The 13,715-nt window shown below is 38.4% G+C and overlaps 2 protein-coding genes across 2 annotated transcripts in view; one reads left to right on the top strand and one right to left on the bottom strand.

The window, feature by feature from the left end:
* Positions 1-10,693, top strand: part of ACSBG1 (acyl-CoA synthetase bubblegum family member 1) — a 36,947-nt gene extending 26,254 nt beyond the window's left edge. The window contains exons 8-14 of the mRNA XM_085303240.1: positions 1,381-1,557; positions 2,291-2,472; positions 3,083-3,313; positions 3,897-4,114; positions 7,989-8,128; positions 9,043-9,289; positions 9,939-10,693. Coding sequence (XP_085159366.1) covers positions 1,381-1,557; positions 2,291-2,472; positions 3,083-3,313; positions 3,897-4,114; positions 7,989-8,128; positions 9,043-9,289; positions 9,939-10,015 — 1,272 coding nt within the window. The 3' untranslated portion in view covers positions 10,016-10,693. The remainder of the gene's footprint in view (positions 1-1,380; positions 1,558-2,290; positions 2,473-3,082; positions 3,314-3,896; positions 4,115-7,988; positions 8,129-9,042; positions 9,290-9,938) is intronic.
* A 464-nt stretch (positions 10,694-11,157) lies between these two features.
* Positions 11,158-13,715, bottom strand: part of IDH3A (isocitrate dehydrogenase (NAD(+)) 3 catalytic subunit alpha) — an 11,995-nt gene continuing 9,437 nt past the window's right edge. The window contains exon 11 of the mRNA XM_085303648.1: positions 11,158-12,832. Within this exon, the coding sequence (XP_085159774.1) occupies positions 12,749-12,832 (84 nt within the window). The 3' untranslated portion in view covers positions 11,158-12,748. The remainder of the gene's footprint in view (positions 12,833-13,715) is intronic.

Here is a 13,715-nt window from a genome sequence, read left to right on the forward strand (position 1 = left end):
CAGCAGTGGAAAACATGCCTTGCCTCTAACTGTGCTTCTGCCTTCTTTAGTCAAAAGATGTTTCCCTCTGTCCATGTTCAAAACCAGTGCTGGGTCAGTCATTGATGCACCCACTCCGATTTGCGGAGAACCTGCCTGCATGTTGCAAGGTTTTGGAGGCTAAGAAATCGAAACAGCCGCATTTCAAAGATACCCTGTTCTGCCTACTCTGTTTCGTTCTCCCATAGGTGCTTTTCAGGTGCTGCCAGCTAACACGCACATCTGAGACTCCACATTGGAGCGGCCTTTCCTGACAATGGATTGCTCTTAAAATCCTCCTTTGAAAATCTTTTTCCCTAGGCTAAATRGGCTCTCCCGTTAACATAATATGCTGCAATAGCAGGCATTACACATTATTTGTATCCACTCCCTGCATCTTGAATAATAGTCTGTGTTCTGCACTACTCAGTTTGGATTATAGACTCCTCTGAGAAAGAACTGTTTCCTTTTTCTCTGTGCACCTAGAATTTTTTTCTCATAAAATCACATATCTATCTGAGTCCTCCATATGTTACGTTCTGATAATGAAGATACACATATTTAGCATCCTGCAACAGCATTTTCTGGGATTAAGTGAGAAATATGTAGCAAGAAAAGGGGATTACAAACTTACCTCAAAGGAAACATCATCCGATTTCACTGAAAAGTCAGACAGCAAATCTTTAGCATTATTCATGTGTGGAGCTCCTCTCATAGAAGGAGAGTTTCATTCTCTACTCATGAGCTACCACCATTAATCTCGTGGTGAMTTTCAGAAGAGCAGGATGTGGTTGCTACTCTTCGTCATTTGTTCTCAATCATGTGGCAGTCGATAAAAGAAAATGAGCTTGTTGTTGATGCTAAACTCCCTGAGAGCTTGTGGTTTTTTTTTCTATTTTACTTTTCTTTTTAAGTAAACSTACAGACATAGAGCTAATGAAAAGTATCATCTTGATGGTAATCATGCATAGTAGGAGTGCTGCAAAATAGGAGGTTGATCAATCTTTTCCTTATCTATCTAGCCCATGGCTGCCCTGCTAGATTGTTGCCTTTGTTAGTGTGCGAGTTTTATGGGGCACTAGGGAGTGGGGAGTTTTGTAGTGTTTATAGGCCAGTGAGGCCGAGGAAAGAGTGCATTTTCTTATATTATCTATAAATCTCTGTTGCTGCTAGATTAATTTGTCTTGCTTTTAAGCAAGAGGCGCTAGAGAAATGGCAGCCTGGAGTACATGCTTGTGATGTCCTCAGCAATTTCTGTAAGCACAGTTCTTCATGGTTACGTTGTCATAGCTGGTCTGGCTGCTTAGTTGGTGTGAAAAGGGAAAAATATCCGTGTTTTATTCTTTTTTTTTTTTTTAATAGATAACTTGGACGTCAGCACATTGCAGCAGAGCAGGAGGTATGCAACCTGCAGAGGTCCAACAGGAGTCTATAGTCAGTTATCTCCCACTCAGCCATATAGCTGCACAGATATATGACCTGTGGACAGGAATCAAGTGGGGAGAGCAAGTTTACTTTGCTGAGCCGGATGCTTTAAAGGTATCTGCCACACATTGCACCCAATTAAGTTTGTACTTTTTTCCTCTGAAAAAATATCCTAAAGATAGATTATAGTCTTTAAAGTCGTGCAGAGGATGAAGGTTGAAAACCTGTTATTGTAAGAATTATGGAAAACTAAATCCCATTAGATACATGCTCTACTTCTCTAGATTCCATTTGCTTCTGTTTTTGGAACTGTGTATAGAAAGCTGGTCCCTCTCTACAGTCATGGTCTCTAAATTGCTATTAAAGGAGAGTACTGGAAACTGGAATCTTACCTGCCTCCTCATAAAGCTGAAAAATGACTTCCACAACTGTGCTCCAGTGGATCTCAGTTCCAGTGTCTTCCATAATTAAACAGCTATTTTCAAATTTGTATTCACAATATTCTGAATGTAGGTGTAAAATACWTAGTCCAGATCTGCCTCTATTAAGACAGAAAAGAATGCCTCTAACACAAAAGAAGTATAAGCAGATTTTGGAGACAGGGAGGCAGAAGGAACTATGCCATCTGTGTTTTTTTCTTCTCATATGCATACACCCCCCAGTGTGTCAGGGCTAGCACGTTAGTTCATCTGTCTGATTGAAACAGGTATCTAGTTCAGCAGACCTTGTTTATATCCCACATATTTGGTGATGTTCTACATTCAAGTATTGCAAGGTGCAAACTATAACATCAAACCTCTTAACACCAGCATGGACTTTTTACTATAATTTGATATGATTTTAACAGGGCAGCTTGATCAGCACACTAAAAGAAGTGCAGCCAACGTCTCATATGGGAGTTCCCCGAGTATGGGAGAAAATCATGGAGAAATTAAAGGATACTTCTGCTCAGTTGGGATTTATGAAGAAGAAAATGCTTTCATGGGCTATGTCAGTAAGCTTAGAGAGAAACTTAAAYTGCTCAAGCAGGTGTGTATTAAAATGAACAAGATCTCAATCATGCTGAAAGTAACTATATTCTTGTATTAAGCTCTCTAACATCAGAGAAAGACTCTCTGATAAATGGGCAAAATTTGGCCTGGCAACACAGCAAATACAATGGAAGGAGAATGTAGTTATCAAACACAGGCTGCTCTTAAACCCAGATGACTGTTAAAGATCCCCTTCCACCCTTCTCGAGACTGTATATGGGATTTCAAAAGATACCATGCACTGGTATTCGTTTGCTTGTCTGACCTTTCAGCTTCTCAGACAGGTTGTGCAAATCTCAGGCTTTCGTGATATTCATTCTTGAAGGAACATATTTAACTGATAAAGAATCAGGAATACAAAAGCTGTGTCTTGCACAATATGTTTTTATTATATTCTTTCTGAATTTGCAACATTCAAACAGCTCAAGTGTCTGGAGTTCGTTTGCAATTGTGGAAAGACTTCRTTCCTATTGATGTAACTTACGTCAATACCCAAAAACAAATGGCAAATATATCTCTAAAGGAAACTTGYGTCTGATTTTGTTTTGGAAATTTTAAATTTTATTCTGACTTGACTTTTCTTCCTTTTRTGTGTTTTGTATTTGCAGTGATTTAAAGCTGTTTTGGACAAGGTTAGCAGACTACTTGGTGCTTGCAAAAATCCGCAATGCGCTGGGTTTTTCTTGCTGTCAGAAGCACTTTTGTGGTGCTGCTCCTCTCAATGCAGAAACACTGAATTTCTTCTTGGGTCTGAACATCACCTTGTATGAGGCCTATGGGATGAGTGAGACCACAGGCCCACACTGCCTATCTGGGCCATATATTTATAGGCAGCACAGGTAATTTTATGTTTTTTTACACAGGATATTTCATATCTGCAGAGAAGAATATTTACTGAGTTCMGTAAAGATCTTACCACTTTATTTTCTCTCAATGCCTTACCACTCTGTAGTGATTTTGGGAGGCAAAATAACCTTCAGGTCAGAAGGTGGACACATTGCTGCTATAGCATGCTAAGCCAAATTAAGGGCGCTCAAAGAGGTCTACAGYGCTATGTGCAGCTACACTCACTAAATCTGACATATATTCGGGCCTTTGGCACAGGATGGGATAACTTTCAAATGTGAGACCGCAAACAAATAAAAAAAAAAATCATGTCTCAAGATAGAGGAAGAAAAAACCCAGGAAACACAGAACAAGATAGACAGCCAAAAAGTGCCCAGAGATTCTAACACATTTACCTTAGTAAGATAATTTCTATAGCTTTCAAACAGTTACAGCAGGGTCTTATTTACAGTCACTTATGTTTTGCTAGGCTCAGAGATTTAGTATTTTAGCCTTAAAACTGATGAGATACTTGATAGTTCTGTGCTCCTTTTTTTTTTCTTTTTTTTTTTCTTTTTCCTCTCTGTTCCCTCATAGCTGTGGTAAACCAGTACCTGGTTGCAAAGTAAAATTGGTGAATGAAGATACAGAAGGCAATGGAGAAATCTGTTTCTGGGGAAGGACTGTTTTCATGGGTTATTTAAATATGGAAGATAAAACAAAAGAAGCCTTTGATGAAGATGGATGGCTGCATTCTGGAGATTTAGGAAAACTAGACAAAGATGGCTTCCTCTATGTCACTGGAAGAATTAAAGGTATTAAGCAATCTTTACTCTATGTTTATGGTAACTCTTCAGTACTGCTTAGTCGTATGTCAGGTGTGACCCATCTAATTAAGTGCATTTTGTCTAATGCCAGCAGCATTTAAATAATAAAAACAAAAATAAGCTTTCCTCTGAGGAAACCATGGTGTGACCTCTTCTCAGGAAGAAGTTTCCCTCTAGTTTTTAATAAGTAGAATTAATTTAATTCCTACGGTGAGGCTTTTCATCTCCCCTCCAAACCTTTATTCATTATTAACAGCAATCAGTAGTGTAAAATAATAATACAGGAGTAATATGCCTTCTGGAATTTTAGTGATCCATAAAACTGTCCAGTATCCCTTTGAATCTTACTAAACTGTCTTAATTACACATTAATTAAACATTAAAATGTTTAGACAATAATTAAAGACAATCCTTTCATTATATAGAAGCTATTCCTATAGGTCAGAGCTGGGTTCCTCTGATGCCTTTAGGAGATGTGTTTGCAGAGACCGGTACTGAAATTTGAGAGCAGAAGGGGTAAGTTAAAGTTAGAACAATATAGCTGGATGTTATTATAGTAGGTAGCTTAAAGTTTGGAGGCCTGTGGCTAGTGACGTCCCCCAGGGCTCRGTACTGGGTCCCATCCTGTTCAACTTCTTCATCAGTGACCTGGGTGAAGGGGCAGAGTGCCTCCTCAGCAAGTTTGCAGATGATACAAAACTTGAAGGAGTGGCTGTTACCCCAGAGGGCTGTGCTGCCATTCAGAGAGACCTGGACAGACTGCAGAGATGGGGAAGAGGGAACCTCATGAGGTTCAACCAAGTGCAAGGCAAGTGCAGAGTCCTGCATGTAGGGAGGAATAACCCCAYGCACCAGTACAGGCTGGGGACTGGCCTGCTGGAAAGCAGCTCTGCAGAGAAGGACCTGGGAGTGCTGGTGGACAGTAAGCTGACCATGAGCCAGCRATGTGCCCTTGTGGCCAGGAAAGCCAATGGTCTCCTGGGGTGCATTAGGAAGAGTGTTGCCAGCAGGTGGAGGGAGGTGATCCTGCCCCTCTACTCAGCCCTGGTGAGGCCACATGTGGAGTACTGTGTCCAGTGTGGGGCTCCCCAGGACAAGAGGGACATGGAGCTACTGGAGAGAGTCCAGCGAAGGGCTACGAAGATGATTAAGGGACTGGAGCATCTCTCCTGTGAGGAAAGGCTGTGAGAGCTGAGACTGTTCAGCCTGGAGGAGAGAAGACTGGGGATCAGGGGAGGGATCTTATCAATATGTCTGAGTGTCTGAACGGAGGGTTTAAAGAGGATGTGGCCAGACTCTTTTCAGTGGTGCCCAGCAATAGGACAAGAGGCAACAGGCACAAACTGAAACATAGGAAGTTCCRTCTGGAACATAAGGAAAAACTTCTTTACTGTGATGGGGAAGAGCACTGGAACAGGTTGYCCAGAGAGRCTGTGGAGTCTCCTTCTCTGGAGATACTCAAAACCTGCCTGGATGCAGCCCTGTCTAACGTGCTCTGTGTGACCCTGCTTGAGCAGGGGGGATGGACTAGATGATCTCCAGAGGTCCCTTCCAACCTCAACCATTCTGTGATTCTGAAAGTTTCACCCAAATAAGACTGGTCACTTGCTTACCTGGAAGCTCTTTTTCAAGGTATGTATTCAGAGAGTGAGATATGTTGCAGCTGAGATGTTACCTGAAGATTTAAAAATTGAGTAACTGTCATCTTAGATGAATCACTAGGGAGAGAACATGGATGAGTGAATTTGTCACAGGACAACATAATGTTCTGTCAAGCATCAGGACTTTGGTAGATACTATTAATAGCCTGCATCAAATACAGCTATCTTGGTTTTAATTTGCTTTCTTGTCTGATTCATTTTTCTTTAGTGTCATGGTTGGCAACCCCTAGTCTCATTCTGTCCTAGCATTTGTGTTGTACTCACATCTTCACTGATTGCTGAACTAATAAGAATTACTCCAAATTACAGGATAGGTAGACCATCTGGGATAAAATAATGATCAGTGCAGTTTCATTCAAGTTTTAAATCCAAGTCCAAGTAGGGTAAAATCTAGTAGAAAACTGTTAAAAAAAAAAAAAAAACTCATCTAGACTTGTCACATCTGAGCTGTGACTGCTCGCGGTCATATAGCCCCACAGCGGCTAGAGTGGACCCTGCAGCCTAGATTACTGTCAATCTATTCTATAAACATTTTTCCACTGAGCTGCTAATTGGGAAGGAAAAGTAAGATTTTTCAGCAGAATGAAAACTTCCATTTCAGAAACCTTGATTAGATGATTGTTCACACGCTGGGAAATGTTGAGCATTTGTATACTAATCATTACACAAGAAAATCTACCTGGATANAAAAAAAAAAAAAAAAAAAAAAAAAAAAAAACTCATCTAGTGACTGAAACAGGACTTCTTTCTTTGGTTCTTTGAGTCTTAGATTTCTAGGGCTCACTTTATTAAGCATGAAACAGTAGAAGTTGCTCATTGGTAGGTGAGATTGAGAAGAGCTGCAAAGTACAAAGGTGTAGCTAGAGAAATCCCTRCAGAAGATATTTGTAGAGGTATGGAAAAAGTTGTTATAAGAGTACATAGGTCTTGGTCAGCTGGGAAAAAACTGACATTTCAGACAAAGTGTGGTGGAGCTTGATAGAAGACCTGGCTAGATTAAGACAGAGGGGAAACTAAAGGAAAAAACAAACCTCTTTAAGTTTGGACACACACCTGACTTTACTGGGTGTACTGTATCTATGGTTTGACCTAAGTCTCATTCTAGAAGGACAACCCGTGCTTTCTCAGCGTGTGCGGGGGATTGACCAGGGAGAGAACTAGCTTACAGATGTGAGATTGATGCTGATTTCRTACCAGAAGGTTGAGTATAGGTTGGTTGTTGTATGTATTCATAGCCGCAGTGGAGCAGTAGAGCCCAAACATGTGCGCTGTATTCTCGTGATTACCTTTGATCCCATCACTGAAAGGGGATCACGTACCAGCCTGAGCCTTGATGTATGAAACTGGCTACGTTATTACCRAAAGACTGGAATACCATTTGTCTGCATTGTTTGCTGAAGCATGTTACTTCTGGAAATTTGAGAAGTTGCTAATTTATTTAAAGGAAACAGCTGAAATTTATTTAGAAGGTAGTATTAAAATGTGCAATAACTTCAATGAATTTATGTATTATACTTCACAATGGATGCATTCAAAAAAATTGCACATTCCTTTATTGATAAAGTACCACTACCTTTATTTAAAAATCTCAAAAATACTGAGAGTCTAGTTTGCTGTTATATTCTGTTCATGTCAGACATAGGGCAGGAACCACCCCCCCTTGCTTGCTCCCTTAGGTGGTGATTTCTCCCTCCTCACACTCCTCTCTGCCTTCTTTCCATGCTGCGTGCGTGAGCCTTCCTGCARTAGTGATCTGTGTTTGTCTGACCCCTCTTGGTGGCTTTACGAATTAATCATGGTAGGCACCARCTTGCTTTTAGGTGAGTTAGCAACACCAGGGTGGGGAGTGAATCCTGCGCTGATTTGGAGGAGCTCACCGCTCACGGAAAACACCCAGATTATATAACAGTGCCTTGAGACATAACTGAGCTGCTGCTGGACTATGTAAAGGTGATCTGGAGGTTATTGTAATGGAATTTGTGTTGTGTACACATAGGAGCAAATGTGCTATGCATCGGGAGTGCACATACTCAAGAAATACTAGTGTTGTTATTTTTRAGAGAATAATAACTTAATGGGTTTTGTTCCTGCTGAAAGCTACTGATTTCTGCATATGAGAATAAGAAAACTGGATCCATACAGGCATTAACCTGTTCTTCTGAATTTACTTGAATTCAACTAATAGCCTTTTTTATGCCTAGATTTAATTATTACAGCGGGAGGTGAAAACGTGCCTCCAATTCCAATTGAAGATGCTGTCAAAAAAGAACTTCCAATTGTTAGTAATGCCATGGTGATTGGAGATAAAAAGAAGTTTTTGTCAATGTTGCTGACCCTAAAGGTACACCATTTTTATTGTTGATTTCAGCAGAATTATATACCTGCAGCTAACAAAATCAGAAAGGTTTTGAACTGTTAGTAAAAAGACAGAAAAGTAGATAGGAGGAYGTTAGTTACAGGAAAAAAAACTGTATAGGAAGTACAGCCTAAGGTTGTCTAATCTTCAAAAGGTTAGAAATCCTGCTAAGCTGCTCACATTTATTGCTGTTTCTCTTATACATGTAASGAGACCTACTTTTTATTTAAATGTGAATTTTTATTAAGAATGTTGGAACAATGACACGTCTCTATGAGAGAGCACAAGAGAAGCTGTTGTAACTACAGACAGGAAGAGCCAATAAATGTTTTTGTATCTACTAAAGTGAAGAAGAGAGGTCATTTACACAAAAATAGATTTTCTAATGGAAATGTTTTTCTACTTTTTTTTTTTTTATATATAGCACTGGAAGGATGGCTGTAGAACAAGATAATTAATAGCTTTGCTATGATGTGCGTTTCAATTGCATTTAAAATTTCAATTTTAAAAGCCTGTCTTTAAAAATGCTTCTGACTTAAATTGTTTACATTACACCAGAGTTGAATATTGTGCTAAATATACTCCTATAACTATGGAATAACTTGGGAATACAGTAGAAATTCAAGGTCTATAAAAGACTTTTTAGCCTAATTCATGAACATGTCTTAAATGTGTTCATGTCACTTGCATGTAAACCAAAATATTTGCATTAGGTAGCCAAGTGGAAAGAAAACAAAGTGCTGTCGTGTAGATGCTTCTGCTTTTCAAGGTTTACAGTATGCTCAGATGCTGAAGCTGAGCCTTCCGGATTCTTACTAATCAGGGAAGACCTGATCAGGGAAAYTTGTTCCACCATGTGAGAGCAATCATTTGATTAGTCAGTTCATTTCATATTTTAGAGTGTCCTGGATCCAGATACGTCTGATCCTACTGACATCCTTACTGAGCAAGCTAGAGACTTCTGCCAGAAGACTGGCAGCAAAGCCACTACGGTGTCAGAGATTGTAGCTACGAGAGACCGGGCTATCTACCAGGCCATTCAGGAAGGAATCGACAAAGTCAACATGAATGCAACTAATAAAGTTCATTGTATTCAAAAATGGATAGTCCTGCCAAGAGATTTTTCCATTTCTGGAGGAGAACTAGGTAAGATTTGCTGATTTATTTTGAGGTATACATGCAGTGCTGAGCTAAACCACACTGTGGGTTTCACCACTGGAGTGAAAGGAGAGAAGTTATGCAGTATGTGTTACTGACTGCAGAAACATGAGATTTCTCTGTATCTATGAAAGTAAAAATCTGTGTTCATCTACATGAACACAAGCTATAATTAAATTTTAGATTGCATTGAGCAATTAAGTAACCAGTTCTGGTCAACTCTTTATGCGTTACAGTTTTAATAACTTCCAGCAACAATACTGAAAAATGATCATTAAACAGTAGTGAAACACAAAGCCTAGTAAGACAGCCCCAAGCAGAACACGTTACTTTATCAGCGCCTATTAAACAATTTCCAGCTTATTCAAATCTTCCCCCAAAGTCATCCTTTTAATTATTTTTAATGACAGTGGAAGTAGTCAGTCACCAACTTGTTTTAGCTGCAGTTGCCTGCTCACATTTATGWGGAGACAACCTTTTGTCTCACACTTGCTTCTCACTTTTAGCAGATGCTTACACTTAGAGAGTAACAGACATACTRTACTGAAGAGCCTGTTGGGAAGAACATCATGAGCCAAAACACAATGTGTAGGAATTTTTGTTCTAATTTCTGCTATTGTGACTAACTTCTTTTAAGGTCCAACAATGAAGTTAAAACGGCTCACTGTGCTTGAGAAATACAAAGATGAAGTAGACTCCTTCTATGAAGAGTAAGAAGCATTTCTTCCAAGCATTAAATAGATCTATGAGCTAAAGAAAGTATTTTCTAATCAGTAGCATTAAGGAAGATTTGTGCTGTTTTGCAGTCTATTGAACTGATGCACTTGAGAACTGCTGTTAATTTTGTTATTCCCCTGATATTCCCCTGATTGATAGTTTATACTCTGCTACAGAAGTATCTATTCAGACTATTTTCTAATACTGATTTTCCTTTAGGTCCTAAATGGAGAAAGTTAAACATCTTAATTTGTTGTGTAAAGTGGGTATAACTAATTCATTCATCTGGACTGAAATAGAAGGAAAATTATTACACTAGTTGCTGTTGTTGCTCTGCAAAAGGCTGCCTGTACTCATGTTGTATTTTGGTAGATCAGTAGTTAACAGTACTGTTTACTAAAAATGCTATTGCACAGTGATAAAGCTGATTATTAAAAGATCTGCAGGCCTATTTCCCCCTCCCCGARGTGTATATTTTTGTTCTCTTAACATAAAATTTAAGAGCCTAAAAACACTCCTCTTTCTGCTTTTACAGTGGCTAGACTTCAAAGACTTCTTGAATGCAGCAACTCATTTCTTAAATCCATGATGAAATAAACATTACTTTTTCCTCCAAAAAACATACAAATCAAGAAAGCTGAGAGGAATAGATCGCTAAGACTAAAAGATACAAAGTAGAAAATACAGGAAGTCTTTCATAAAGTGTTATTTAAAACAGAAGCTTCTTTAAAAGTGTCTTTACACCCCTTCTGTTGTGTTTGAAAGCATCCAAGTTTGCCACTGTGTCACAACTCTTACATTCCAATATTCACATTGTAGTAAGTCTGACAAATGTGAGCTGCTTTTCCTCTTTATCTAAAATTTTAATTAATCATGTGATAGTATGTGAAGGGCATACTTGATAAAAAGCTATCTAAAGAGTCTGCTGTTAGTAAGTGATCTTTGGCAGGGTTGTAGTGGCTGACACAAGCAGTCTACAACCACTATTCTCGACCRAAACAAAACCAAAAAACCCGATACTTTCTGTGAAAGTTCCAACATGCAGTACTATACAACTTACACACTTAAAGCTTATTGCAATCAGCTCAAAGCATCAGAGAAAAACAGYAGCCTAGGATTATAAAAACCAAAACGAGAACTAGGACTTTGAAAAGTCTTTATTTTTTTCCATGTTGTGCGTTACAGTAACTCAGAAGTTCTTTAACTAGAATAAGCTAAAGGAAGCAGCAGCAAGAGTATATGCATTCAAATTCAGCTAAAATTCTGTTTGAGATCACTGTATCTTTTGAATCCCACAGAAGGAAATGTTACCCTATTGTCCAAGCACAGAGTGCACACACAAAAAAAGCTCTTTTCCCTTTCCTAACACATGTTGTTGAACTGTACACAAGGTTGGGATGCTTATGTTACAGAGTGACACTAGATGAAATTAAGTCGGGGGGATTTTACTTCTGCAACAACCAGCCTAAACAGTCTTARAAGAAAGTAACTAAGTGGAGTAATGCCTATTAATAGAATTAAGCTCTAAGAAGCCATTTCTGGCAGTAGTGATAGTTCTGTCCTATAGCTAGGAACTTTAAAATGTGCATTTTCTTGTAGGATGTACTAAGCGTATCTTAAGACATCCAGGTAAGAATAACACACGTTTCTATCTCCCATATATGAATAAAAAGGGGGGGGGGGGGAAGTTGCTTTTGCACTCATTAAGTCTCAGAGCCCCTGGAATAGGGATGAAAGGTACTTCTGGAACCTTGGCACCAGAGCCAAACCTTTGATCTCTCTCAATCCCTTTAGGATTAGTCCATTATATTCGGAGTTTCTAGACTACACTTCTTAGCCAATACAGTAAGACACATTGAACAGACTGCATAAAAGCAAAGTAGAATACAAAAAGCATTTCAGCTGAAGTCTGAATCCTGAATGAAGTATTTTGTATAGATTTGCAAAGTTAATGCTTTCCTCCTCACAATATATACCAGAAATAAATTTGTATAACTTACTCTTCATTAGGAGAACTCTGCTGTACATTAAAATATGTTTCAGAGAGGAAAACTTAAAAGAATTATTTGGATAGTTAGCTTTGAAAGATAATTTTWCTTCAACATTATTTCTCATCTATAGCTGGTTTCTAAGTCTCTAGAATTTTTCATTTCTTTATACCCTTGGAGAACAAAGTTGTATTCCATGGATCGCCAGAGCACTTAAAAGTATTTCTTCATTGCTTTTAACGCAAAATTGCTATTTAAATTATGTTATACCCGTTTCTTTTTGTAAAGATCATTTTGTGCTATTGTTAGGCTGAAAACCTATTTATCTTTTACATTTCAGTGAGACCAATAAACTAGGTTTTAAACATTAAGGTGCCTTTACAATTTACCAATTCTGTTATCATTATATTTACACAGCTTTTCTTCCAGTAAAGTAAAAACCGTTTAATTGAAATGGAAAACGGTAGACAGTTACAATGACAATAAAATAATTCACTTGGACATAAAAAGTTCACCAGATAGAAACAAATAAATACGACAAAGCACTTAGAAAAGTCCACTGAAAGCAGGCACAAGCATCATTTGTAGCCTTTTGGGCCATATTTATTAATGGAGAGGCCCTAACTCAAAAGTTTAATCTCTGAAGAATAGGCAAACTATATGCATATGGATATCAAGTTACATATAGTGTAGTTTGTATGATGTGTCCTTCAGGAGTTATTACAAGTAGTATGAGCAAAGTTTAGTCTGTGTCCCGTACTCTGCGGCAGATCTCCTCTGTGAATTCTGAACACTTCGCGTTACCTCCCAAGTCTTTTGTCAAGACCTGAAGGAAGAAACAACATTATTAAAGTTTTTAACATGGCTATTCCTAGAGAATAGCCTAGAGAATTTTATCTTTTATGTATAGGATATGGAAACTAAATAAAAGGACCACATCAAGTAGGAGTTTCTCTGCATCTCTTCCAGCTTTCATCAACAAGAACTGTGAAAACTACAGTATATAGAGAAAGTGACTATGAACATCAGGAGGTATGTTAGCACAGAGTGTTATTGATACTGAAATGATCATTTTTCCCCTTACAAGATACACGCACACATAAGAGTTCTTACATGGCATGGGGGAGGTAGGAAAAGGAGAGAGAAGTTACAAGCATATAAGGCAGTAAAGGGTTACTTTAAGTTATTGTTTCAGCTGCATTTTGCTTTTTTATTTAAAAAGTTTCTCTTCATTTTGAAAACAGTCATATTTTAAGCAATTAGTAAACAAGTAACCATGTCACAAAACTTGCACTGTGTTATCTTCCATAGAATTACTGACCTGCAGGTGGAGGGTTTCATTTCCAGAGCAGTAAATGGGCACTTTACAGGAGTACCTCTTTATTCACTTGTAAGTTTAGATTTTGTTTTTTTAAACTGGCTGCTACACACAGTATGATAGCTGCAAACAGACCACTTATGAAATGATGACAGCTTTTCCTTTAAGCATGTTTGTTACTTTGAATGATWAAGCAGCTTCTTATGCTCCTGCTCCAAATAATTCCACCAACACGGCTAACTGCTGATSCTCTTTAACAACAGTCTGCAGGATCTTTCCAACTATGTTTTCATAAGGTAGAACTCAAAGTGGATAAGTGAACTGATAACATTAGGACTACAAATTTACATCAAGACATCAAGCTTCAGGGCACAAGGCAAAAAAAAAAAAA

Source organism: Rhea americana, unplaced genomic scaffold (assembly GCF_003343005.1).
Source record: "Rhea americana isolate MKP2758 unplaced genomic scaffold, rheAme1 scaffold_2, whole genome shotgun sequence".
NCBI lineage: Eukaryota > Metazoa > Chordata > Aves > Rheiformes > Rheidae > Rhea > Rhea americana.